The sequence below is a fragment of the Solanum verrucosum genome, unplaced genomic scaffold (genome assembly GCF_900185275.1).
Source record: "Solanum verrucosum unplaced genomic scaffold, falcon-dt-bn FXZP01000103.1, whole genome shotgun sequence".
NCBI classification, from domain to species: domain Eukaryota; kingdom Viridiplantae; phylum Streptophyta; class Magnoliopsida; order Solanales; family Solanaceae; genus Solanum; species Solanum verrucosum.
The window spans coordinates 2,434,349-2,460,570 of NW_026020048.1; the positions used below are offsets into that span (position 1 = coordinate 2,434,349).

The 26,222-nt window shown below is 36.6% G+C and overlaps 5 protein-coding genes and 1 long non-coding RNA gene across 8 annotated transcripts; 2 read left to right on the forward strand and 4 right to left on the reverse strand.

Moving 5' to 3' along the window:
• The first annotated feature begins 695 nt into the window (after nucleotides 1-695).
• LOC125821835 (G-type lectin S-receptor-like serine/threonine-protein kinase At1g11410) lies at nucleotides 696-4,297 on the forward strand. Its single transcript, XM_049501197.1, has 7 exons — nucleotides 696-2,046; nucleotides 2,198-2,326; nucleotides 2,507-2,664; nucleotides 2,821-3,031; nucleotides 3,175-3,412; nucleotides 3,512-3,662; nucleotides 3,925-4,297. Exons 1-7 carry the CDS (start codon nucleotides 765-767, stop codon nucleotides 4,234-4,236), a joined length of 2,481 nt encoding a protein of 826 aa, XP_049357154.1. The 5' UTR covers nucleotides 696-764; the 3' UTR covers nucleotides 4,237-4,297.
• On the reverse strand, nucleotides 3,954-4,522 carry LOC125821862 (uncharacterized). Its single transcript, XR_007442617.1, has 2 exons — nucleotides 4,413-4,522; nucleotides 3,954-4,300 (listed from the first exon to the last, which is right to left on the reverse strand). It is a non-coding gene; the product is annotated as an uncharacterized LOC125821862 (long non-coding RNA).
• A 313-nt stretch (nucleotides 4,523-4,835) lies between these two features.
• Nucleotides 4,836-18,758, reverse strand: LOC125821838 (G-type lectin S-receptor-like serine/threonine-protein kinase B120). 3 transcript variants are annotated; one of them, XM_049501201.1, is made up of 8 exons: nucleotides 18,187-18,758; nucleotides 17,983-18,090; nucleotides 17,402-17,590; nucleotides 6,383-6,402; nucleotides 5,989-6,199; nucleotides 5,664-5,901; nucleotides 5,425-5,575; nucleotides 4,836-5,344 (listed from the first exon to the last, which is right to left on the reverse strand). In XM_049501201.1, the coding sequence occupies exons 1-8, from the start codon at nucleotides 18,659-18,661 to the stop codon at nucleotides 5,054-5,056; spliced, it is 1,683 nt and encodes a 560-aa protein (XP_049357158.1). In that variant the 5' UTR covers nucleotides 18,662-18,758; the 3' UTR covers nucleotides 4,836-5,053. The 3 variants fall into 3 exon arrangements, with proteins under 3 accessions (XP_049357158.1, XP_049357159.1, XP_049357160.1); XM_049501202.1 differs by lacking the exons at nucleotides 4,836-5,344; nucleotides 5,425-5,575; nucleotides 5,664-5,901; ... (1 more) ...; nucleotides 6,383-6,402; nucleotides 17,983-18,090 and adding exons at nucleotides 16,051-16,344; nucleotides 16,425-16,575; nucleotides 16,659-16,896; nucleotides 16,988-17,198 and having other exon boundaries at nucleotides 17,382-17,590; nucleotides 18,187-18,757; XM_049501203.1 differs by lacking the exons at nucleotides 4,836-5,344; nucleotides 5,425-5,575; nucleotides 5,664-5,901; ... (1 more) ...; nucleotides 6,383-6,402; nucleotides 18,187-18,758 and adding exons at nucleotides 16,051-16,344; nucleotides 16,425-16,575; nucleotides 16,659-16,896; nucleotides 16,988-17,198 and having other exon boundaries at nucleotides 17,382-17,590; nucleotides 17,983-18,180.
• LOC125821845 (G-type lectin S-receptor-like serine/threonine-protein kinase At2g19130) lies at nucleotides 6,986-8,330 on the reverse strand. The gene has a single exon (XM_049501209.1). The coding sequence runs from the start codon at nucleotides 8,272-8,274 to the stop codon at nucleotides 7,009-7,011; it is 1,266 nt and encodes a 421-aa protein (XP_049357166.1). The 5' UTR covers nucleotides 8,275-8,330; the 3' UTR covers nucleotides 6,986-7,008.
• Nucleotides 18,669-19,439, reverse strand: LOC125822994 (S-locus-specific glycoprotein S6-like). The gene is made up of 2 exons (XM_049502447.1): nucleotides 18,771-19,439; nucleotides 18,669-18,675 (listed from the first exon to the last, which is right to left on the reverse strand). The coding sequence occupies exons 1-2, from the start codon at nucleotides 19,424-19,426 to the stop codon at nucleotides 18,669-18,671; spliced, it is 663 nt and encodes a 220-aa protein (XP_049358404.1). The 5' UTR covers nucleotides 19,427-19,439.
• A 3,311-nt stretch (nucleotides 19,440-22,750) lies between these two features.
• On the forward strand, nucleotides 22,751-24,694 carry LOC125821850 (thioredoxin-like fold domain-containing protein MRL7 homolog, chloroplastic). Its single transcript, XM_049501212.1, has 5 exons — nucleotides 22,751-23,628; nucleotides 23,733-23,817; nucleotides 23,900-24,011; nucleotides 24,126-24,238; nucleotides 24,325-24,694. The coding sequence occupies exons 1-4, from the start codon at nucleotides 22,883-22,885 to the stop codon at nucleotides 24,227-24,229; spliced, it is 1,047 nt and encodes a 348-aa protein (XP_049357169.1). The 5' UTR covers nucleotides 22,751-22,882; the 3' UTR covers nucleotides 24,230-24,238; nucleotides 24,325-24,694.
• The last annotated feature ends 1,528 nt before the right edge of the window (nucleotides 24,695-26,222 follow it).

The following is a 26,222-nucleotide window of genomic DNA, read 5'->3' on the forward strand; positions in this document are numbered from 1 at the left end:
TTGGGTAGGATTGAAATATGATTTTTCAAGCTTATTTAAAATTAAGGCTTATAAACACGATCCATATAAGTCATTGGCCCTTTAGGCTTGATTGACACCTAAAAAGATTCATTTGACTTTTGAATGATGTCACATAAATTGGGACGGTCAAAACGATAAGAAACATATTGATATACTGATATGATGTGACTCAAACAACCCTTACTTTCACCCTAACCTCCTAGTTAATGCAACGATTGAATTAGTCAAAAGATTTGTACCTTCAATTTCACAAGCTTCACGACACATAATCACCGAGTCAATTCATGTCTTAAATCAAATTATAACTACTCTCTTGAGTCTTGAGTTCACTTTCTTACTAACTTATTGGACTTTGTTTGTGTATAATTAATTGCTAACGAGAGAGATTCGTGAGTACAAGTAGACATATTGCACGGCTATAGAAAGTTTGAAGTATAATCAAGTGAAAAATAATGAGTTTTGATCCCCATGCTATCGCATTATTCTAGTTTTGTTTGTGTATAATTTATTTGATCCGTCCAAATTCAGTCCAACCAGCCCATTTGACACTACACACAAAGATGGTCCAACAAGTTAAGTACGAAAGTGAACTCTAGAGAGTAGTTATAATCTTGATATTAAGTATATGGGGTCCCTATCCACCTAACTCTATGTAGGCAAAATTTAATGTCTTTCATTTTGGTCCAGAGTATAAAGTTTTAAGAACCTAAACAGAGAAGATTACCTGTTAGAAAGCATCAGTTATGTGTCAGAAGAAAGAGTTGTTGATAGTAATTGTTTCATTTCTTGTCCCATTTTGTAGTTCCATAGATACCATTTCCTTTAACCAAACTCTCAAAGATGGTGATTTGTTAATCTCTTCAGGGAAATCTTTTGCTTTGGGTTTCTTTGGGAATTCCCCTGGTAAACGTTACGTCGGAATTTGGTACAACAATGTTCCTGAACTAACTGTTGTTTGGGTTGCCAACAGAGACAACCCTGTTAATGGCACATCTGGGATTCTTACCATCGATTCAACTGGAAATCTTGTTATACGTCTCGATGCGGAATCAAAAACTGCAGCTTGGAGAACAAATGTTTCTTCAGCTACAAAACGAGCAGACTCGTATACAGCTAAGCTGGAGGATTCAGGGAATTTTATATTGTTTCAAGACTCCAAAATGGATGTTACTGAGTGGCAGAGCTTTGATTATCCTACCAATACTTTGCTTCCTTCAATGAAATATGGAATAGACAAGAGGACGGGTTTGAACCGGTTTCTAACATCCTGGAAATCATTGAGCGATCCAGGCACTGGAGAGTATCGTTACACAATGGAGCTCAATGGGACACCTCAAGTTTTCTTGTACAAGAACTCTAGCAGGATTTGGCGGACAGGATCCTGGACGGGTCATGGTTGGAGTGGTGTACCAGAAATGAGCCCACGATTCATCTTCAGCCTTAGTTATGTGGACAATGATACCGAGGTTTCCTTGACATATGGCATACATGATAGTTCAATAATCTCAAGAATGGTCCTGAATGAATCCGGGATCGTGAACCGGTTAACTTGGCAAGAGAGTGAGCAAAAGTGGGTGCAATTTTGGTCTGCCCCTAAAGACCCTTGTGACAATTATGAACATTGTGGAGCATTTAGCAATTGCAATCTGTTCAATTTGGCTGAATTTGAATGCAGTTGTCTTCCAGGGTACGAGCCAAAGCTAAGCCGACAATGGTTCTTGAGAGATGGCTCTCATGGATGTTTGAGGAAGAAAAATGAAGAGGTGTGCAACAGTGGTGAGGGGTTTGTCACATTAAGTCATGTGAAGATCCCCGACACGGGTGCAGCTCGGATGAACAAGAGCATGGGATTGAAGGAATGTGAAGAGTTGTGTCTGAAGAACTGCTCCTGCACAGCCTATGCAAGTGCTAATATTAGTGCAGGAGGAAGTGGATGCATCACTTGGTATGGTGAGTTGACAGACATAAAGCAATTTACAGATGGGGCCCAAGATTTATATATCAGAGTCTCTGCATCTGATTTAGGTAAGGAGTTAACTTAATATATTGTGTGAGGATTCAGGTAATTCACTATTATGCGGAGAAGAAATGTGCAAGTTGATCATTTTTGGTTAGTAGCAATACACAGTATCTAACCCTGGTGTTTACTGGAAGTTCTCATTTTTTCTTTGTTCAGTGCAATTCTCGAAGAATTCAAGAGGCCATAATAGGAAAAGAACGATAGGGATTCTAGTAGGGTCTGCTGCAGCAATAATTCTTGCACTCTCTTTGGCATGTTGTTTGGTTATCAATACAAGGAGAAATGGTAAGGATATTATTCTACATCATATTTTAGTCGAATATTTTCAGTATCTGTACAGCAGCTATAATGGTGAAGCACCTATAGCAACTTAGATCTCTCTACTACCTTTCTATATCGTGCAGCAAAAACAATGATATAACTGCAAATTTCATTTGATCCTAATCGGTGTTTGCTGATGTACAGATAATGAGAGAAGTGAAAGTTTAGCATCCTATGACGGCATGGATGAAAGTAAACATGCAGAAATCTCAATCTTTGATCTAACCACAATAACTAATGCCACTGATAAGTTCTCTGATGCTAACAAACTTGGTGAAGGAGGATTTGGTAGCGTATACAAGGTAACAACTCCCAAACATGATTGATATCCTAGCGATCAACATTATCTTTATAGGAGGCTGCAAATAGATGTAATAATAATTATTAAACCAAGCTTTTCACCCTTAAAAAAAAGAAGAAGCTATGTTTACCAAATAATAATCTGGATTCAATATCAGGGTCATCTGACAGATGGACAAGTAATAGCTGTCAAAAGACTTTCAGTAACTTCAGGGCAAGGGACGGAGGAGTTCAAGAACGAAGTCACACTAATTGCAAGACTTCAGCACAGAAATTTGGTGAGGCTTTTAGGATGCTGCGTTCAACGAGGAGAGAAGATGTTGGTTTATGAATATATGCCAAACAAATCCTTGGACAGTTTTATTTTTGGTAAGGAACATCTTCAGGACCGGAATTTCTTTCATTGACCTCCAGTCTCTACATGCTTTTACATGTTTACTGATGCTTACTGCTTTAACGCGTGTGTGTTCCTAAAAGATTTCTTATGCACAAATTTTTAAACTGTGATCCAGATAAAACAAAAGGGTCTTTGTTGGATTGGGGAAAACGGTTTGAAATCATACATGGGATTGCACGAGGAATGTTATACCTTCACCAAGACTCTAGACTAAGAATTATTCATAGGGATCTAAAAGCAAGCAATGTTTTACTCGATGCCTCCATGCAACCAAAAATATCAGACTTTGGAATGGCCAGAATATTTGGAGGTGACCAAATGGAAGCAAACACAAATCGAGTAGTTGGAACATAGTAAGTATGTCAAGTTGTGTATAAACATAAATGAGTTATGTTAGATATGTGCATGTGATCTTTAAAATGATAAATCTTGACATTGCTTATCTATTGCAGTGGTTATATGTCACCTGAATATGCAATGGTAGGGCACTTTTCAGCAAAGTCTGATGTTTTCAGTTTCGGGGTTTTGTGTTTGGAAATTATCACTGGCAGAAAGAACAACAGTCATAAGGATCAGGAGCAATCTCGACATTTAGTTGGATATGTAAGTACAAACATATATATGCTGTTAAAATCGAGAAATTGCATTTATTATCTTACAGTTGCCTTAGACATAAGCTGTGTCATGGATGGTAGTACTGCAAATAATAATTTGGAAACAATTCCCTTTCAGGTTGTTAAAAGTGCTGAATAGATCGAGATTTTGTATTTCAGAATTTCAATTTTTGGTGTTATGGTCGCTTCTCTTATAGAGAAGAAATTGTCTGAAATTTTGATTGTGATGCATTGTGGTGTTTCTATTTAAGGTTTGGGATCTTTGGAAGGATGAAAAGGCTTTAGATGTTGTTGATCCATTGTTAGGTGGCTCATATGAAGCTTGTGAAGTTTTGAGATGCATCCACATTGGCCTTTTGTGTGTACAACCGTTTACAGATGACAGACCGACTATGTCAGAAGTGGTCTTCATGCTGTGCAATGAAACAAATCTTCCTTTCCCTAAACAACCTAGCCTTATATTCAGATCAGAGAATCATAGTTCAGTTAAACACTCTTCATCAGCAAGTATAGCAACATCTTCTGTCAACGATATGTCTATTTCAACAGTTCATGGTCGCTAGAGCTTATGCTAACTATTCAAGAACTATTTTGAAAGAAATACAGAATTCCTTTTTCTGTACTTTGCTTTCATATTATTAGAGAGATTTATTGGTGGGTTATACACAACATTTAACATGCTAGTCCATTCTTGATTGAAACTAGTGGGGTTGGGCTCTAATAGCACTGGAACCAACACTGACTTCTGATTCCCCATGGCCCATGTTACAGACTTAAAGGTAGGTGGGTGGCAAAGGATTGGTAGGAAAGAAGCATAAACACAGAGGGTTTCTATTTCATCTGTGAATTAAATGGTGCTCTTTGTCAGCTGTATTTGATAATTGCCACACTTCATGTTTTCTTTAACAGTCTTCTCTGTGTTCATCAATGCTCTAAAAGCAACAAAGGCTAATCCTGCTAGCCACACACAACTTTTCAATGTTTTTATTGATTTGCAGGATAGTAATTTGGTTGTGGAGTTTTGTCAATTAATGAGATATTTAACTATTATTAGTTGGTTATGTTTTTCCTCAAAAATTATTGATAAAAAAATACAAACATGTAAGTTATCTTATGAAAGATTTTAACTTTTGTTTCATAATTAGATCATGAGATAGACATGTATCAAATACAACAATAATATTATGATCATGAGTAAGAGCACTGTTGTTTCAATCTTTCTGTGATGAGTATCTGTAAAAGTAATATCAACTAGTCTATTGAAAATCTTTTAGCATTATTTGCATTGAATCATTGAAGACTATATCATACTTTGGGAAGTAATGAGCACTAGATACATTTGATAAACAGATAACAGAAATACATATACACGTCAGACAACTACCGAACATAAGGTGCTGTAATTGTCACCTCGTTGATCGAAGATGATGCTGTTTCAGTAGTAATCAAGTCTGAGTTAGGGGTAATGAAGGGCTGCTTCGGGGAGGGAACTGTTGCTTCAATACTTAGCATGGACAGAATTGTTGACATGGTTGGTCTGTCTGCTGCGTTGAGTTGCAAACACAATAGTCCTACTAGAATGCAGCGTAATGCTTCCTCACTGGGACAAGAATCAACTATTGATGGATCTACCAGCTCAAAGGCCTTACCATCATTCCACAACTCCCAGGCCTGAAGCAGCAGTTCATTTAGAAAATAAGTATGATTATTAAATCAAAAGATAGTTTCAAATGTTGTATCTTAAAACTCACCCGTCGTATCAAATTTGGAGGGGAATCACTATTATAAGAGACCACGTTCCTTTTGCCACTTATGATCTCCAATAATATAACACCAAAGCTAAAGGCATCAGATTTTACTGAGAAGAGACCAGCTCGAGCATATTCAGGTGACATATAGGCACTGCAAAGGAAAAGGGCAATAATGAGCCAAGTAATGAAAAATGGTAAAGATGCGACAGAGAAATCCCTTTTGGTATTTTCTTGCTTACTATGTTCCAACAACTCGAAGAGTCTTAGCTTCATTCTGGTTTCCACTAAATATTCGAGCAGTACCAAAATCTGATATCTTGGGGTTCATATCTTCATCTAAAAGAATGTTGCTGGCTTTCAGATCACGGTGTATTATTCTTAATCTTGAATCCTGATGAAGATAGAGTATCCCTCTAGCGATTCCAATAATGATTTCATACCGCCTTCTCCAATCAAGCAATGACTTCCTGCTCTCGTCTAAGTTGTTCATATCAAATTTATCCAGTAAGCACTACTTAGGAGGAAAGGGTTAACACAAAAACAGATAGTAGTAAATTATCATACCAAATATGAAATAGTCTAGACTTTTGTTTGGCATATATTCATAGATCAACATTTTCTCCTCGTCTTCTTCACAGCAGCCAAGAAACGTAACAAGATTTCTGTGTTGAAGTTTAGCAATGAGAAGGACCTCAGTTTTGAATTCACTAATTCCTTGCTGTGATTGAGTTGATAGCCTTTTCACAGCTATTTTCTGCCCATCTGGCAATTGACCCTAGAAATTGCAATGCAATTAATCACACCATTAAAACACAAGTATGGAAAAGATTTTAGTTAAAACCATTACGCTACCTGTTCACCTCAAGAGGGACTTTTTCCCATTTTCTTTGGGCCTGAGTAGAATTTAGTGTTGCAGTTATTCAGGTTGTCAATATATTTTCTTATGTAGTAACAATACCTTAAAAACAGGCCCAAAACCTCCTTCTCCAAGCTTATTGTCAGGTGAAAAATTATCTGTCACAGCTTTCAACTCACGTAATTCAAAGAACTTCAGCTCGATGGAACGTTTATTTTCTTGTCCCATTTTACTGGAAGTTCCAGGTTTTGATAAGTTAGTTGCTGATTTAGAAAGTAACATTTCCCTGAACTTTTTCCTTCCCAAAATCCCTGATGTAAATCAATATAAACAGGAAGTTTATTGATGAGTTTAGAAGAAGCTGGACATGGGCAATTTTAACTTTTATCTAAGCATAATTCGGAGAATATAATTTCCTTTCCATGACTAATTAAATCAAAGGTTACATTTTGATTGACCTCTTTCAGTCATGCCAAATAGAAGTGAAACTTAAGTTACTCAACTGCTACTAGCAAGAATTAGAATGTACCTTTTTCCTTGAGTTTTATTCTCCATAGAAAGTAACAGCATGTACCACAGACAAAACTTGCAGAAGTGATGGACACTACTAGTGCTACCAGTAGTAGTTTCTTCTTTCCTAAACATTAAGGAAGATCAAGAAAGGAGGAAAATAACATATTTTTGGTTGAAAAGGAGCACATTAGAAATAAGATGCAGCTTGGAAGCACCTAACCTTTGTTCGAGCGCTCAAAAAGCTTAATGTTGAACTCTACTTGACTTGAATTATTAGGTAATATTGACAGATCAATCAAATCGCTATACCAAAATAAGCACTCTCCACTATTGCTGTAAGCATAAGCATTGCATGAGCAATTGGATGAACATATATATTCACAGATCTGATCATTTACTCCTTTCATTGATTCAGATGACACAGGAAGTTTTACATTTGGCATACGGACAAATTTTTTGTTATTGCTGCCACACTGCCGCGGATTTTTTCTCACACACCCACCTGAATAGTTTCTACTATCCCAATCTAATTTAAACTTCGGTTCATAACCTTTTAAGCATTCACAGGGTGGATTGGCATTCATGTCACAAATTCCAAAAGCACCACAGAAATTTATTCGGTCACAATTATCAGTAGATCGAGACCACACTAACTGCCAACTCTGATGATCTTTAGACCAGAACCATTGCTTCATCGACCCATTAAATTCTAAGACAATTCGAGAAATGTCAGATTCAGCAAAGCCATTGTAAGTAATATATTTACTATATTCAGTTGGATCATAACTGAAGTCGAATAAATCCTTATAATAATTTTGTTCTGCTCTAATAGCAAACCCTCCTTCATTCCAAGGCCCAGACCTCCATTCTTCCTGGAAATTATGTTGAACAACTAACTCACCATTTTGATTCTGGCCTACTTGCAAAGAGTAGCTTCCTGAAGCTGGATCATTCAGATCCCTCCAAGAAGTAAGTTTCTGGAGTGTGTTCTTGGACTTATTAAATCCAATCATCGCACCAGGCAGCCACGTATCTGTAGGATAATTAAAGCTCTGCCACTGTCTGTCAATGCCATTTGTCAAAACAAGATTTCCAGAGTCAAGAAGTACTGCTTTATTGGCATATGCTGAAGGTGTGGATAAACTAGAACTCCAAACTCTTTGTTTACGTGCATCCAAGAGTTGTAGATTTCCATCAGACAGCTCTAGATGAGAATTATTGAACGGAGGACGAATAGGGTTGTCCCTATTTGCTATCCAAACCACAGTTTTGGGCTTTATGTTTGTATACCATATACCAATAAAAAGCTTTTCAGAATTACCTGGACAGAAGAAACCGAGTTCAAACTTCCCTTGTTTGGATACTAAAGTATCTTCTGCAGAAAAGGAAAAGGACTGGCCAGGCAACAAGGTATCTGAACGAGTACTATTGCAGCTAACTAAATGAAAGTAAGAAAGCAAGAGAACCAATATTATCTTCATTTCTCACTACTACATAAAAACGAAAGAGGAGAATAAAGAAAGTTACTAGGTGATGGGCAATGAAACTTTGGGGGAAGTCTGATAGAGGACTAACAATAATAACCAGTAAATACAACCAAAGTTCCCACTTAATCATATACCCTAGTTCAAATCTTTGAAATTTCTAAGAAAGGAAAATACAATTGATGAAAATGACATCAAATTGCAATCTTTCCACTAAAAAATAATTACGTAACTTTGACCAACTAATAATTCCAGGCATTCCCACTGGATGTACTTGCTTCAATTAAAGTCCAAAAGGTGGCTGATAACGAATTTCACCTAACCTTGCTTATTGTCAATGAACACTTTTCCCAGTGAATGAAAAGGAATTTTATTGATTCTTAAAGTGAAAGATGTCTAGCTACTTCAGTGTTTAGTTCTTTGGTGATTTGAGTAAAATGATGATTGACTTACTCTTGGATACATCCAATCCAAATCATCAAACATCAGATATCTAAAAAGGATGAACACACTAGCCAGTTAAGTTAGAATTTAGTGTTGAACATGATTCTCCATCCTCACCTGCAAAGAAGAAATGCAAAGATGCATCATCTAATTCATAATGTTTGGGCCCAAGTTCATGGACATTTGTTTTGGAATTAATGTTATGGGCCACATTCAGAATTTTCCTCCTTAGCCCATCTTATATTTTCTCTTATCCAGATCTTGTAAATATCTTTAGAGAATAAAAGTTTGTTATGGTCACAGCCAATAGGAAAAGGGACAGCTGTGAATTAGTTAGGGTAGAACTTTCTTTTTGCTTCTTTTAGCTTGTATATAGATGGTTTGATAGAGTGATGAATGCAAGAGAGAAAAATTCCCCAGAATACTCTGTTTTCCTACATGGTAGCAGAGCAATAGGTGCTCTTCTTCTCCGTTTCTTCCCTCTCATTTTTTCACCTAATCTTGATTTTCTCTTCTCCTTGCAATGGTTGATACTTCTTCATCAGAAGTCCAGCCAGGCACTCAGTCCAGCACTCTCATTGACTCTGCCAGTCCCTTCTATATTCATCCTTCTGATTCCCCTGGAATGCTGTTGGTCAATTCTCCATTCGATGGTAAGGGTTATGCTGGCTGGAGTCGTGCTCTTGTCATTGCCTTGTCAGCCAAAAACAAACTTGGACTGATCGATGGCAGTCTAGCTGAGCCTCTGCCTTCCGATCCTACTCACAAGCTTTGGGCTAGATGTAATGACATGGTCATTTCATGGATCCTCAACTCTCTTTCAAAGGACATTGCTGAATCTGTCCTCTACTCTAGAACTGCAAAAGAAATATGGAAAGATCTATCAGCCAGGTTTGGACAATGCAATGGTGCACAACTATATCAGCTTCAAAAAGAACTCTCTAATGCAGTACAGGGTAACACTGATATAGCGTGTTATTTTACTAGAATTAAGAAGCTCTGGGATGAGCTTGATGCTTTCATTACCCTCGATCATTGTTCTTGTGCGTGTATTTGTGGAGGCAAAATAAAAACCATCAAGTCTCATCAGGATGGGAGGTTGATTCAGTTCCTCATGGGACTCAATAGCTCTTACTCAAGCGTTAATAGTAGTATCCTTATGATGGATCTTCTGCCTTCAGTCAGTCAGGCATACTCTTTGCTCATTCAAGATGAAAAGCAAAGAGAAGTGCATATGGAATCTAGCCCTTCACATGGTGCTTTCTCAGTGTCACATCAACAGTTTGGACATAATCAAAGGTTCAATAATACTCAAAAAATTTCAGGAAATCAGGATGGGAGGTTCAGGACTCAGGTTGACAAACCCAAAACTGGACTCTTCTGCACTCACTGCAAGTTAACCAATCATGAGGTTTCCAAATGTTATAGGTTGATTGGTTTCCCTCCTAATTTTAAGTTTATCAAGTCCAAGAAAGAAAAGTTTGCTGCTCATAGCACTAGTAATGTGCAAGGTGATCAATCTCCTGATGTTAATGCATCTGCCAATTGTGCTGGTATTTTTACGCCTCATTTCAATCCTAGTTTCTACTCTTTTTCTTCTCACCTCACTTCTATTTCTTGGATACTAGATTCAGGGGCATCCGACCACATGACTTTTAATTATTCACTCTTGTCTAATGTGACTCATCTGCCTACTGTTCTGTATGTTAATCTGCCAAATTCTCGCAAACTCAAAGTGACACATAAAGGGAGTGTGCATATTCTGCCTGATCTTGTGATTGATAATGTTCTTTTTGTTCCTGATTTTAAGTTCAATCTTCTTTCTGTTCACAAATTAACTTCTCAATTTCATTGCTTGCTAACGTTCTCTTCTTCTGGTGCTGTTTTTCAGGGCTCTTCTATGAAGAGCCCACTGGTTCTTGGTGAAGTTCACGATGGCCTTTACATTTTCAAATCAGCACCTATCCAGTCCAGCTTGGTTCCAGACTCATCTTGTCCAGTTTCAGCTAGTAGTTCTTTGTCTAAGTCTGTTTGTCATTTTCCTTCTAGTGGTTTAGGCGTTTCTGTTTCCTCTACTTTTAACAATGACGATGTAAGCCTATGGCATCAAAGATTAGGGAATTTGCCTCTTTCTAATATGAAGAATATTTCCAATTCCCCTTTTACTTTTTCATTGCCTACTTTACCTTTTCCGTGTGATGTTTGTGCCCAAGCTAGACAATCTAAATTGCCTTTTACTTCTAGCACTATTTCCACTCATGCAATTTTTGACTTGATTCATGTGGATACTTGGGGTCCCTACAAAGTTCCTACCCATAATGGCTTTCGATACTTTCTCACCATTGTGGATGATTATAGTAGGGGAACTTGGTCCTATTTACTTAAAACCAAGAGTAACGCTTTCCATGTTCTCAAACAATTTCTAACTCTTGTTGAAAGACAATTTCAGAAGAAAGTTAAAATTATCAGATCTGATAATGCCAAAGAACTTGGCTCTAGTTTATCCAATTCTGATTTCCTTTCTTCTCATGGAATAATTCACCAAACAACATGTGTCTACACGCTGGAGTTGTTGAACGAAAGCATCGACACCTTTTGGAAACTTGTCGGGCTTTACTTTTTCAGTCTCATCTTCCTTTATCTTATTGGGGGGAATGTCTTTTAACAGCCACTTATTTAATCAACCGATTTCCTTCAAGGGTCCTCACTTTCAAGTCACCCTATGAGATACTTTTTCAGTCACCACCTTCCTATCATCTTCTTAAATCATTTGGTTGTCTTTGTTATGCTAGTACCTTACCTCATTCCAGATCCAAACTTGACCCTAAAGCTTCCAAATGTGTCTTCATTGGCTATCCTTTCAATAAAAAAGGGTACAAGCTTTTAGATCTTACTACTAAAAGAATTTTTATCTCCAGGGATGTCATGTTTCATGAATCATTTTTTCCTTTCTCTCCTTCGTTTTCTTCTATCTCTTCATCCTCACCTGTTCCTTCTACTTTATTTCCTTCTCCTCCTCCTCCACATCTAGATATTCATCCCATTCAGTCAGATACATCTCCTGTTCCTCCTCCTCTACATCCAGATATTCATCTCATTCCGCCAGCTATACCTCATGTTCCTCCTCCCACGTTTCCTCCTTCCGTTGTTCCTCTTTCCTTCTCTTCTCCTTCTCCCTCTACCATCACTCCATCTCTTTCTTCTCCTACTCCCATTTGACATTCCTCTAGGACTTCTCATCCTCCTATTCGTCTCACCGATTATATATGTAATTCTGTCTCTTTCACTAATGTTACTTTTAGTTGTTTTGCAGCTCCTCTCACTTCTTCTATTCTTTCTTTTTCTGCCTTATCTCCCTCCAATCAATCTTTTTTAAACTCTGTTGCTCATATTCCCGAATCCACTTCTTTTTCAACTGCTTCTTTACACCCTTGTTGGCAGGATGCTATGGTTTGAGGCTTTGCAACTCAATCACACTTGGGATTTGGTTCCTTTACCACTCGGAAAACGAGCATTACCTTCTAAATGGGTTTATAAGTAAAATATAAAGCAGATGGTTCAATTGAAAGGTATAAGGCTCGTCTAGTGATTCGGGGTGATGTTCAGAGGGCTGGCATTGATTATACAGAGACTTTTTCTCCTGTGGTCAAGATGACTACTGTGAGATGTCTACTAGTTGTTGCTATTAAAAAGGGTTGGGATTTGTTCCAATTGGACGTCAACAATGCTTTCCTCCATGGTAATTTACAAGAGAAAGTCTATATGAGGATCCCTGCTGGTTTACAGATTTCTGGTTCTAATCTAGTTTGTAAACTCAATAAGTCTCTTTATGGGTTAAAACAGGCCTCTCGTCAATGGTATGACAGGCTCACTGCCGCCCTTCAATTCAAAGGTTATCATCATTCTTTGAATGATTATTCATTATTCTTCAAACCGACATCTATTGGTATTTGCATCATCGTTGTTTATGTCGATGACATTTTAGTTACTGGGATGATCTGGATGAAATATCTTCCTAAAAGTCTTTTCTTCATTTCGAGTTTCAGATCAAAGATTTAGGCCTTGCTCATTATTTTCTTGGTTTGGAATTGATCTGAGAAGAACGGGGGTTGATTGTGACTCAGAGACTATTCACCATTAATCTCATTTCTGAGTTTGATTGTCTTGACAAGAAACCTGTTGTTTCTCCTTTGGAGCCTTCCACCAAGCTTCGTGCCGATGTTGGTGATATTCTTCCTGATCCGCTTATTTATCGAAGACTTGTCGGCAAGCTCAATTTTTTGACTCATACTCGACCGGATCTTTCTTTTGCCGTGCAACACCTCAGTCAATACATGCAATCTCCTCGCATGCCTCATTATCAGGCTGGTCTTCACTGTCTTCGTTATCTTCTTGGCAACCCTGGCATTGGTCTTCTCATCAAATCGTCATCCGTGTTTGACCTTCAAGCCTACTGCGATTCTGATTGGGGTTCATGTCCAGAGACTCGTCGCTCTATCAGTGGTTATTTCATCAGTTTTGGAGGTACTCCAATTTCCTGGAAATCAAAGAAACAACCTTTGATTTCCCTTTCATCTGCTGAAGCTGAATATCGATCAATGCGTCGGGTTGTTGCCGAAATCACCTGGCTTGTCCGTTTGTTATCAGACCTCACTGTTTCTCCATCACTTCCAATCCCTCTCCATTCAAATAGTCAAGCTACTATTCATATCGCTAAAAATCCAGTTTTCCATGAGCGAACCAAACAAGTGGAACTTGATTGTCATTTCGTCAGGCAACAATTTCTTGCTGGTCTCATCTCTTTGCATTACCTTCCTTCCACGTCTCAACTGGCTGACATCTTCACTAAACCGCTTCACGGTTTTCCTCATCATCACTTACTTGGCAAGTTGGGGGTCTTTCCACACCCTTCCAACTTGAGAGGGGGTGTTGAACATGATTCTCCATCCTCACCTGCAAAGAAGAAATGCAAAGATGCATCATCTAATTCATAATGTTTGGGCCCAAGTTCATGGACATTTGTTTTGGAATTAATGTTATGGGCCACATTCAGAATTTTCCTCCTTAGCCCATCTTATATTTTCTCTTATCCAGATCTTGTAAATATCTTTAGAGAATAAAAGTTTGTTATGGTCACAGCCAATAGGAAAAGGGACAGTTGTGAATTAGTTAGGGTAGAACTTTCTTTTTGCTTCTTTTAGCTTGTATATAGATGGTTTGATAGAGTGATGAATGCAAGAGAGAAAAATTCCCCAGAATACTCTGTTTTCCTACATTTAGATGGTGGAATAACACAATTCTATTCCTAGTTTAGTTAAAGACCGAGACATGTTAGTTGACAAGAATAGTACAACAATAACATACCCACTAGAATCCTACAAGTGGAGTCTGGGGCTGTGATAAGTGCTTATGCTCCTTGATGTTTTGATGATCTCCTCACAAGTGCAGAGACCTGGTCCTCTGCAGAGTATGAATACTCGTCCAGTGGTCAAAGTGTTGTACAGCTGGAAAGTTGTCTGCGTCAGAAAGTTGGTGAAGCTGCAAAGTACTGCACCAATCAGAAGCGACGAGGTTGCATGTTCATTGGATAATAACTTTTCATGTCTAAATATATCCAAGGAAAAACAACAAGTTACTCATTCATTCAAAAGGAGAAAACTATTCAAGCTTCAAGACCAGCAAGGGACCTGATAGAATCATCATTAATGCTTTCTGTGTCTATTGTCTTGTTTGCTTGTAATAAGTACTTACATGGTAGGATTCGTTTCGTTGTGTTAAGAAACGTTTCAATTTGTGTGAATCATTGTGAGTTCTGAGTTAGAGTTAACTTGGTTCTTACTTTAAATCTATATTAATCAGGATAGGATTAGTATAGTGGGTAGTGTGGTATCTACTCTAGCTCGTCTAAGTAATAGGAGGGGTTACTTAGAGTTGGGATTAGCAGGCTAATCTCGGTTTGTAACTAGCTTTTACTTTTGCTTGAGAAGATTAGTGAAAAACAGTTCTAAAAGTCCTGGCAGGCCAGGTCGTGGTTTTACTCCTACGTAAACTCTCTTGTCAATCTTTACCTTTCAGCACTTGTTCTTTACTGTTTTAGTTTCAACTGTGCTGAGGACCTGGTCCCATTGACACTGATGGACGTATACATTCCAACAGGCTGCCTCGTGGAGTTGAAGAGGCTCTTTCATATTGTTTCTCAAATTTCATTTTCCTGCTTATTTCAATTTGATTGGAAATAGGGTTATACCGATTCTTTGTAATGTTGATAAGATACATCATAATAAGAAAATATATTTTGTTGACTATCAATCTATTGCAGTCATCTTCCTTTCCACATACATGCATCTAAACAATTATGTTTCACGAAAGTGCTGACAAAGTGGAAAGGAACACACACAGTGCAACTCTAGAGATGAAATTTTACAATGAGAAAAATTCCCCAATCTGGATAACTGATTATTGGAATTTTGACTTTCCGAATACGTCCATTGACGCCCGCTCAAAGGAGACTTGTTTTCCTTTTTAATTAAAACCAAGTTGCTTTGCAATGTTCCACCACCCTACTCTACTCTCTCCCTATCAAAATAAATGTCCTTTTAATTCTTTTCACCAGTTAAAAAAACAATAAAAAATATATAAGGTACTATTATTTATTGAATTCTTCTATTTATTATATCTTTTAAAAATTGGGTATTATTTGTTTCAGAATAAGGATATAATTAGAAACAATTACTTTTTCGGTGTGAACGTTGTAGAGAAATGAGGACAATAATGGGGATAAAATTCCAGTTCACTCAATAAGAAAACAAGAAGAAAGTTCCTAGTAACGCTGATGAGTGATGGGAAAGCAAGAACCCCACCAATTTTCAAATTTATTTGTTGACTTGTGGGTGTATTGTGATATTCTCGTGTTTATTAAGATACACGTGCCTCGGCTCCCACGTTAGCAATTAATTATACAACAACCAAAAATTCAGTGAATTGGTATGGATCTAACGTGTCAATTAGATGGGTTGAGTAGAATTTGAGTGGATTAAATTTGATTGAAACAGGACTGCAATGTGAGTTGTAACTCAATCCGTTCAATTCTTAGTAAGGTTTAATTATTTTATTTGTTCTTTTATGAATTTTTAGTACCTAAAATTATTGTTTTCTTTATGGTAACTATATATATAACATATCAAATAAAAAAATGTCTTCTGAAAATTATTTTGGCAATCTCTCTTGAATCAATTTGGACAGTATATCAACCCAATTCGTTGAGCTAGTAAATGGACGGGTCACACTCGAACGGATTGGCTGATGACTGATGATTCATCACTCATCAGCTGACTAACGACCGTCAAGTACAGTAATAGTCACCTCATTGATCGAAGATGGTGTTGTTTCTGTTGTACCCAAGTCAGAGTGAGGGGTAATCAATGGCTGCTTTGGGGAGGGAATCGTTGCTTCATTACTTAGCATGAATAGAACTGATGACATGGTTGGTCTGTCCCCTGCATTCACTTGCAAACACAAAAGTCCTACTTGAATACAGCGTAGTGCTTCCTCACTGGGGCAAGAATCAACTATGGTTGGATCTATCAGCTCAAAGGCCTTGCCATCATTCCAAAGCTCCCAGGCCTGAATCATTAGTTCATTGAAATGGATAAATTTGATTCTTAATCAAAGAAAGATTCGAACATTTGCATTTTACAACTTACCTGTCGTATCAAATTTGGAGGGGAATCACTATTATAAGAGATTCTGTTCTTTTTTCCACTAATGATCTCCAATAATATGACACCAAAGCTAAAGACATCAGATTTTACTGAGAAGAGACCAGCTAGAGCATATTCAGGTGACATATAGCCACTGCATAGAAAAGGAGCTATAATGAGTAGGCAAAATATTGGTAAGTAGTATGGGAAAAGACCTTTCAGTATTTGCTTGCTTACTATGTGCCAACTATTCGAAGAGTATTTGCTTCATCTTGGTTTCCGCTAAATATTCTTGCTGTACCAAAATCTGATATCTTGGGGTTCATGTCTTCATCTAAAAGAATGTTGCTGGCTTTCAGATCACGGTGGATTACTCTCAATCTTGAATCCTGATGCAGATAGAGTATCCCTCTAGCTATACCAATAATGATCTCATGCCTCTTTTTCCAATCAAGCAACGACCTCCTGCTCTCGTCTAAGTTGTACATATCAAATTTATCCAGTAAGCACACATTTGACAGGAGGAAAGGGTTAACACAAAAACAGATAGTAGTAAATTATCATACCGAAAATGAAATAGTCTAGACTTTTATTTGGCATATATTCATATACCAACATTTTCTCCTCATCTTCTACACAGCAGCCAAGGAACCTAACAAGGTTTCTATGTTGGAGTTTTGCAATGAGAAGGGCCTCAGTTTTGAATTCACTTATGCCTTGCCTTGATTGAGTTGATAGCCTTTTCACAGCTATTTTCTGCCCATCTGGCAATTGACCCTAGAAATTGCAAAAAAACATTTATCACACCTCCAAAACATAAGTACAGCTAGCAAAGATATTAACTAAAATCAGGATATATACTATCTGGCTATTTCCCGAGGGATTTCTTTCCATTTTCTTTAGGTGTGAGCGCATATTTGTGTTGCAGACTTGCAGGTATTCAGGTTGTAGTAACAATACCTTAAAAACAGGACCAAAACCTCCTTCTCCAAGTTTATTATCAGGGGAAAAATTGTCTGTCGCGGCTTTCAAGTCATGTAGTTCAAAGAACTTCAGTTCAATGTCACCGTTCTTTTCTTGTCCCTTTCCAATGGAAGTTCCAGGTTTTGACATGTTAGTTGCTGAGTCAGAAAGTAACAGTTCCCTGAACTTCATCTTTCTCAAAATCCCTGAAAAGGCAATAGAAACATGAAGTCTATAGATGAAGCTGTACATTGGTAATTTTAACTTATAATCTAATCCATGATTGTAGTGAGTGTGACAGCGAGAACACAGTTAAGTCAGATAACCGGCTACTAGTAAGATCTAGAATATCACACGAAAACTGCCCACGTTCCAGCAGTTTAATAATGAATCCAGAAGGACTAGGTTCATTTATTGGCATACCACATATGTTCATTGTTAAGAAAATGTCAATCTCGATTGAAAGCTAGTTCATGAGGTGAGGATAGCCAAGACAATATAAGGAGACAAGATCCTATACCCTCATCGCCTCAACCAATGTAGGCCACATTAACATTCATAAAGCGCTGGCATAGCTATTGGAAATATAAAGAAGTACCTTTTTTCTTGAGCTTTCGTCTCCATAGAAAGTAACAGCATGTACCACAGACAAAAATTGATGAAGTGATGGATGCTACTAGCACTACAAACGATGACTTTTTATTGCCTGAGCATTAAGATAGATGGGGAGAGGAGAAAACGAACATAATGTCAGTTTCAAGTAAGCACAATTAGAACAAGATGCAGTTTAGAAGCACCTAACCTTTGTTTGAACGCTCAAAAATTTTTATGCTTAACACTGCTTGACGTGAATTATCAGATAAGCTTCTCAGATTGATAAGATCATCATTCCATAATAAGCAGACTCCACTATTGCTGTAAACATAAGCATTGCATGAGCAATTGGATGAACATATATATTCACAGATCTGATCATTCCCTACTTGCATTGATTCAGATGATGCAGGAAGTACAACATTTTGCATACGAACAAAACCATCGTTATTGCTGCCACACTGCAGCGGAGTTATTCTCACACACCCACTAGAATAATCATTAGTAGCCCAACCTAATGGAAACTTGGGTTCATAACCTTGTAAACATCCACAGATTGGATTGGTATTTATATCACAAATTCCAAAAGCACCACATAAATTCGTTGTGTCACACATATCAACAGGTACAGACCGCACAAACATCCAATTCTGACTCTCATTAGACCAGAAGAATTCCCCCATGAACCCGCTATGATCTAGGACAATTCGAGAAATGACAGATTCACCAAAGACATTGTATGTAATAAATGCACTATGTTCAGTTGGATTATAACTGAAGTTGGATAAATACTTGGATACTTTCACGAGATTCAAAGGCACCCAGCTCCACATTTCCACAAGGTTACGTAGTATGACTAACTCACCATTTTGATTAGGGTCTAATTGCAAAGAGAAGTGTCCTGAAGCGGTATCATTCGTATTCGTCCAAGAAGTAAGTTTCTGGAGTGTGTTCTTGGACTTATCAAATCCAATCCTCGCACCAGGCAGCCATGTATCGGTAGGATAATCAAAGCTCTGCCACTGTATTTCAATGCCATTTGTCAAAATGAAATTTCCAGAATCAAGAAGTACTGCCCTATTGACATCTGCTGTGGATAAATTAGAGTCCCAAACTCTCTGTTTACGTGCATTAAAGATTCCTAGATTTCCATCAGACAGCTCTAGATGAGAATTATTGAACGGAGGGCGGATAGGGTTGTCCCTATTTGCTATCCAAACCACGGTCTTGGGCTTTATGTTTGTATACCATATACCAATAAAAAGCTTTTCACAATTACCTGGACAGAAGAAACCGAGTTCAAACTTCCCTTGTTTGGACACTAAAGTATCTGCTGCAGAAAAGGAAAGGATTTGTCCAGGCAATAAGTTGTCTGAACGCGTATTATTGCACCTAACTAAATGAAAACAAGAAAGCAAGAGAACTAAATCAACCAACAATATCTTCATTCCCAAATACCTGTTTTTAAAAAGCATTGACAAGTCGAGGGAATAGACGAATTAACACAAACAAACATTCAAGTATCCATAAGTATATCAATGTTATCATCTCAGAGAAACAGAAAAAATAAAATTAGTCTTTGAGAATTCTACCAAACCATTAATATAACCAAAGTTACGCAACAAATCAAACACCTTAGTCAAAATATTTGAAAATTCTACGTAAGGACAATATCCAATTGATGAAAGTGACATCAAACTGTAGTAGTGCAATCATTCCACTAAAAAATAAGTACTAATAATGTTGTGAACATGGATAACCCGGATATTAATGCATATGGACCAATTATCTGGACAGAGGCTGGCTAAGATGTTGGGCGTAAGGTTAAACTACAAAGAGGCACAAGAATTAGACAGCCTAACGGAAGATTTGTTTGGGATTCAAGTTGAGTAGGAATTACGTGACAAAGGGTTGTCGTCAGCTGCTTTGGAAATTATGGACGAAAATGTGTACTCCTCTCGTCCCCTTTCTTAAAGTCTCAAGTTTTTCATGCCTATTTGTATCTCTATTCTTAATTATTTGTTATATCAGTATTTTCCATTGCAATTCAATAGTTTTAATGTTGCAGTTGTAATTAGACAATATCATTGATTATACAATACATAATTGAGAATTCTGATTTATTAGAAATAACGAACTAAGAATTCCAGTCATTCGCCGTGGATGCTCCTTCCAGATACTTGCTGCAATAAATGGCTGGAAATTTTGGTACCGAAATAACCAACTTATGAAATTGGACTTTTGTTTGGTTATACTTTTTTGTAAAAGAGGAAACACAAGTTTTTTGAAAAGAAAAAATAAGCTTGTATTCAAACATAAAGGGCAAAGCCGTGGTTTGACAATATTATATTCTATTCAAATTTCAAACATAGAGGATTGATTTATCTTTAGAGAAGAAAAAATAATACTGTAGTAAGTTGGATTGTTGATAATTTACCTTGAGAAAAACTTTGACTGAACAGTTCCTCCAATGCCCCAATCTGATTTTGTGAGAACTGAATTGAGCTTCCAAATAATTAAAGTGACGGTCCACATTGGCTATCATCACATAATTCTTTAGTAAAAATAAAATAAAATAAAATTGAAAGATGACTTCCTTAATTGGCACCAACCGCACATCATTAATTAGTTTCCTTGAAAATCCATTGTAAGGCATTTTGACGAATGAAAAGACTGACTTGGTCCAAAATAAAATTTCCAACAAGCAAGGCAAGTTCTAAGAAAATAGTAGACAAGTCCCTAACTAGCTCGTTTGACTAGTCTAGAAATGGGATATAAAAAACTTCCTTAATTCTATAAATATCCACACTTAATTTATGTCATTTTTTATATAACAAGCAATAGCTTCTAGCAATATTAATTTGTGATTGTACTACAGGAAAAACAAATATGGTACATTTAGAGTTTCAAGACTTGCTGCCAATTATGGCGAGAAAGCTAGGTGGAGAGGGACTGATCAACGAGCTATGCAAAGGTTATCGGATGTTAATGGATGGTGAGAAAGGAGTGATCACAATTGATAGCTTAAAGAAAAACTCTGAGCTGATGGGATTGCAAGAATTTAGTGAAGAAGAATTGAAGAACATGATTAGAGAAGGAGATATGGATGGTGATGGAGCTCTTGATCAGATTGAATTTTGTATTTTGATGTTTAGATTGAGTCCTGACTTGTTACTTATGGCTCAACAATTGTTACATAAAGCTGATCAACAACAAAATATTGTACACCTTAAGTGATACTGCATTATTCCTGATTCATATGTAATGTTTCACTTGATTTGTCAATGTTAAACTTTTCTTCTTATAACCATGGTGTTCAAGTTAGTTTGTGTGTAATTTGATTGATTTCACGGAATGTTATCTCCTACCAGCATAGATAGTAAGTAAATAGCTTTATCCAACAAAGTTTGGAAAAATAAAATTAAAGTTACAAATAGTACTTTTATTACCTTAGAATTCTCAACACTCTTCACTGACCTAGCGGTGAAACTTGCTTTACAACATGAACTTGAACAAGTATGTGAGGGGATTAACCAATTCGACTCCAAAGATCATGTAAATGTGAATCAATTACTAATTCACGAAGAAAAAAATAACTCGTGATGAAGTATGCACTACGAACCAAGCTCAATAATATTAAAACAATTTTAAGAATTATATTTATGTATGTTGACATATGAAAAAATGTGATAGACTCGGATTAGCTACATATAAAGTCACTCAACTTAACTTAATAGAGTAATTGTCAAAAATATCTTCAAATTAATTTAGCTAACAATAAAATTAAATCACTCAACTTTCACTACATATCCAAAAATATCATTTAGGCAAAAGACCAATAAAAGCATGGTGGAAATCATTCTATTCTATTTAACAATTTTTTTATCAAGTTAAAAAAAAATGTTTAACCCAAGTTTGGAGCTGTGTTAGGTTTTTTACAAGTCGAGTTTTGGGTTACGGTATTCATTTGGATAAAATTTAGAAATAGTTATTTTCACTTCATGTAATTGAAAATATTTATATTATAGAGTTTTCAAATTTCATTTAGAATATTGTTAGTTCTCAAAACTGTGACGTGGTCAGTGTGCCGTATATCATCTTTATATTTGGGTCATTTTCTCTTCCCTCCCATCTCTCGGAATAAAGCTGCTATTTGTTATAGGGTTAAAGCAATTAGCGTCTGGACAATCGAAACTTGAGATTAAGCTTCTTCATTCTCAGGTAGCCTTTGTTTTTCTAAGCTTGTATTTTTGAGAAGGTAACAAAGTACTTTGCGAAATATTATTATTACAAACTTTGATTCATTGAGCTTTAACTGCTTGCCATTGTTGTAGTCATGAAGTTATATACATAATTAATGTATTGTATTGTTTGATTGTAGTGTATGGATGGTCTGATGACCTATGCACACCACATGTTTGATTATTTGCTTATTAGACTTTCAAGTTTCAACCTCTATGCTTCGAATTATGTAGCCTTTAACGGTAGCCAAAAGCAGAATTTTAAGTCGTCCATGTGGAATACCACCGTCTACGCTACTTCTTCGTGTGGATTTTGCTTAGTTTAATATATTTTTGTTAAATAAAACTTAAAAAGACCTAGTACTGTGCTCAACAATTCAACATCAATGTTATGGCTTCTACATTTGGCTTTGTTTAAATACCTTTTGAATGTAATGCTAGTCATTTTGCATGTACATAAGACTGTGATGTGGATGATGAGATGTTTGATGTTTACTCTTATCTGCTAGTTTGAAGTGATGTCTTAAGATATGTGTTTTGTAGACTAGAGTTTGATAAAATTTCACTCTTAATTTTGGTTGGTGTTATCAACAGGCTTCTTGTATTAAGAGTTATCCTCGTAGAGATTTTAATCCTCCCAGCAAAGTATTTAAGCGAAGGAAGATGGTCATCCATTCTGCATTAAATCTTAACTTTTGTGCTATTTCATCACTCTCTGCACTCAAAGCAGGGCAACAGTGTAGTTCTTGCTCTTTTTCTAACTTCCTATTGCCACCTCCTTTGAAACGTCTGACTTGCTTTGCCACTTCAAGAAAGTCTGAAGAGGAACAGGTGTCTGATCCTAAGCATAACTCTGGTTCAAGGCCTAGGAAAGCTACAAGGTCCCAGGAAAATAAAATTTCTCATAATGAAGACAAAGACTCTGCCAAGATCTTCCCAACAACAATCCCTAAAAAACCGAGGCGTGGTCGCAGGAGCGAAGCAGCTGCAGTTGAGGATTTTGTTCGTGATTCATTAGAAAAGACATTTGCCTCTATCCGAGAGCAGAACTCTGATATGATGAAAGATACCGAGAATATCCTCAAAGATAGGGTTGATGATGACACCGATTCTGATGAAAGTAGTGATGATGAAGATGACAGCAGTAGGGATAAGAAAGAAAAGAAAATGATCATTGAGGAGGAGGATCCAAATTGGCCTCTGGATGCAGATGTTGGATGGGGAATTAGAGCATCAGAGTATTTTGACAAGCATCCAATAAAAAATGTTATAGGAGAAGATGGAGTTGAGATCAATTGGGAGGGGGAGATTGATGATTGCTGGGTGAAGGAAATCAATTGTCTTGAGTGGGAGAGCTTCGCTTTTCATCCCAGTCCCCTCATTGTTCTTGTTTTTGAGAGATACAATCGGTAAGTGAATCTTGTTTTGTTTACAAATTGAAGTCCTAGAGGATATATCCTATAAGCAATATGCAAGTCTTTTATGTTCTCTGAGATAATTTCTAATTGCACAGGGCTAGTGACAACTGGAAAGCTCTTAAGGAGCTAGAGAAAGCAGCCAAGGTGTATTGGAGTGCCAAAGAGCGCTTGCCTCCTCGGGTTTGTGAAACATAATCACTTGTCCTTACATTGTCCGTTAGTGAACCCTCTTATCTTACTTTCCCCTAATTACTTGGTGTAGACTGTGAAGATTGACATTAATATTGAGAGGGATCTAGCCTATGCGCTTAAAGTTAAAGAAAGTCCACAGATATTGTTCTTACGAGGAAACAGGATACTATACAGGGAAAAAGGTACTTCTTATGTATCCCCTCACTAGTTTGATAAAGTAATTGTAATCTTTTTAGCTACATTCATTGTTATGTTGAACGATTGTTTACTTTGCAACTTCCGATAAATCTATGCAGAAATTCGTACAGCTGATGATTTGGTTCAAATGATAGCATATTTTTACTACAATGCGAAAAAACCTTCATGCATTGATGATGCAGCTTTATCTCAACAGTCATAGTCAACGGAGGTACTGATGCTGACTTGTCTAGGCTTTCATTAGAAGCTCATAGATTAATGTCATTAAAAATATTTAAACTTGTATGCACATCTCAGATTAAGAACAAGGCAATGGAGCATGGATCGATCCCTGTGTAACTGGAATCAATCGTGGTTGTTTTGTTCACGGGAAAACAATTGACCAATTGAGGACAGAACCTTAGAAGAGTGACTGGTTGAAACGAGATGATGGTACTACCCGCTTGATGCTTCCAGCTGCTGATGTAATTAGCAAGTGGAAGGTTGAAGAAAAAGGCTATATACTATAATGTGCTTAAAGTAGTGCCATACTATATAGAAGAGGATAGTTGGAAAGAGAACACTCAGTTGCATGATCTTACTTTAGTTTTATTTGCTTGTTTACATATCATACTAGCCCTAGATGTCTATAAACTACTTTATGTATTTAACTAGAAAAGTCCATGCACCTTCTGTTACTTACATGTATCTTGACCTTGCTAGCTATAAATAAACGTTTTCGGAGGAGACGTTTGTCACGCTAGGTATGGAACTTTTTCCCATTAATACTAACCTAGATAGATATGAATGGATACTGTATTGGTACCTTGCTTTATTCCATCTTAAGATAGGAAAGTTCAGATCAGATAAACAAGACACAGTATGTTCCTTGGATGAGTCAACTATGTCTGCTTTTATCTGTTTTAGGTTATATTGAGATACTAAAGTGCTTTCTTTTGAAAAGTTTTGGATATCACATTATCAGGAATATGCCCTGATTAAAGATATGTTAAATCACTCAACATCAAACCTAACTAGGACCATTTGTAGATAATACAGTTTAACAAAACCTGAACTCTGAATAGACTCAACTAACAAACTTTCACCTAATTGACCTCTTAAATATGCGGTGATTTTGTTCATCTACTTAATACTTGGCGGGTGAAGTCTGACGATATTTTAGTGGAAGGTAGCAGATATTTGATGATACTCCTCCGTTTTAATTTATTTTTTCTACTTTTTTTTATAGTCCATATGTTTAATTTTGGGGACATTGTTTAAGGCTACAAGGTTAAAGGACATTTTTGTATATTCTACACATGTTTAATTTAAGACCGCAAAATTTAAAAAGCTTCTTTACCTTCATCTGGGTGTTTGTTGTTGTACTAGATGTATTATTGTAGTTTTTGCTTTTGTTTCAATTATCGCATGTGTCTTGTTCCTTTCTTGTAGGATTTACACTGCTTCCCTTGTTAGTTGTTATGTTTTCTTATCCTTTGTACCTGTTATTTATGAGATTTTTCTGAATATGTTATTATTATTATTGCACCTACTTAGACTTTGTGTCAAATTAAAACATGACAATTAAATTAAAACTGATGGAGTATAATAAACGAGTTGGCTAGAACACCCATCTTCTTGTTAAGAAAAAGTTCCACGCCCTTCCAAAGAACATATTATATGATGGGACAAATAAAACCATTTAATTGATTAATAATTTTATAAGTAACATTAATCAAGTTGGGACGATAGGAATATACTGTAAAATGATCCAGACATTTGGCAAGTATGAGAGGTTGTCACGAAGGCTTTAATTTTGTCATAACGGAAAAATTACAATTTAAAAAGGTCCCATTTACCAACCTATGTCATTCTCAATTTTCTTAATTCCAACATCCATTCATTTATTTATTCTTGTCGTTTTCTTTTATGCTTATCATAGCTATCGTAATAGGCGTATATACCCTTTTTATATAGTTGGAAATTATATGCATGCTAAGTCTTAATGATTTATCAAGTGAGAATGAAAATAGCATATTATATCGAGATCTAAGCAGATAAAGTGTATCGAGATCTGAAAAGATAAAGTGTATGAAGATTTTATCATCAGTGTTTTATAAGATTAATCAAGTTAATTAACTTGGAACATATTTAAAGTACATACTAGAAATCTTTCTCATCGCAGGATTACGAAATTCACGTGGTAAGAAACAATC

Bases quoted from the DNA above. Each gene is read 5' to 3' on its own strand.
- LOC125821835 (XM_049501197.1), top strand. From the start codon at position 765: ATGTGTCAGAAGAAAGAGTTGTTGATAGTAATTGTTTCATTTCTTGTC. The intron at 2,327-2,506 runs GTAAGGATATTA...GCTGATGTACAG, and splicing joins TATCAATACAAGGAGAAATG to ATAATGAGAGAAGTGAAAGT. The intron at 3,032-3,174 runs GTAAGGAACATC...ACTGTGATCCAG, and splicing joins CTTGGACAGTTTTATTTTTG to ATAAAACAAAAGGGTCTTTG.
- LOC125821845 (XM_049501209.1), bottom strand. From the start codon at position 8,274: ATGAAGATAATATTGGTTCTCTTGCTTTCTTACTTTCATTTAGTTAGC.
- LOC125821838 (XM_049501201.1), bottom strand. From the start codon at position 18,661: ATGGGGGAATTCTTCTGGTCTAATGAGAGTCAGAATTGGATGTTTGTG. The intron at 6,200-6,382 runs GTATTGTTACTA...TGCAATTTCTAG, and splicing joins GTTTTGGGCCTGTTTTTAAG to GGTCAATTGCCAGATGGGCA. The intron at 5,576-5,663 runs GTAAGCAAGAAA...TTTCCTTTGCAG, and splicing joins CTTCGAGTTGTTGGAACATA to TGCCTATATGTCACCTGAAT.
- LOC125821850 (XM_049501212.1), top strand. From the start codon at position 22,883: ATGGTCATCCATTCTGCATTAAATCTTAACTTTTGTGCTATTTCATCA. The intron at 23,629-23,732 runs GTAAGTGAATCT...CTAATTGCACAG, and splicing joins GTTTTTGAGAGATACAATCG to GGCTAGTGACAACTGGAAAG. The intron at 23,818-23,899 runs GTTTGTGAAACA...TACTTGGTGTAG, and splicing joins AAGAGCGCTTGCCTCCTCGG to ACTGTGAAGATTGACATTAA.
- LOC125822994 (XM_049502447.1), bottom strand. From the start codon at position 19,426: ATGAAGATATTGTTGGTTGATTTAGTTCTCTTGCTTTCTTGTTTTCAT.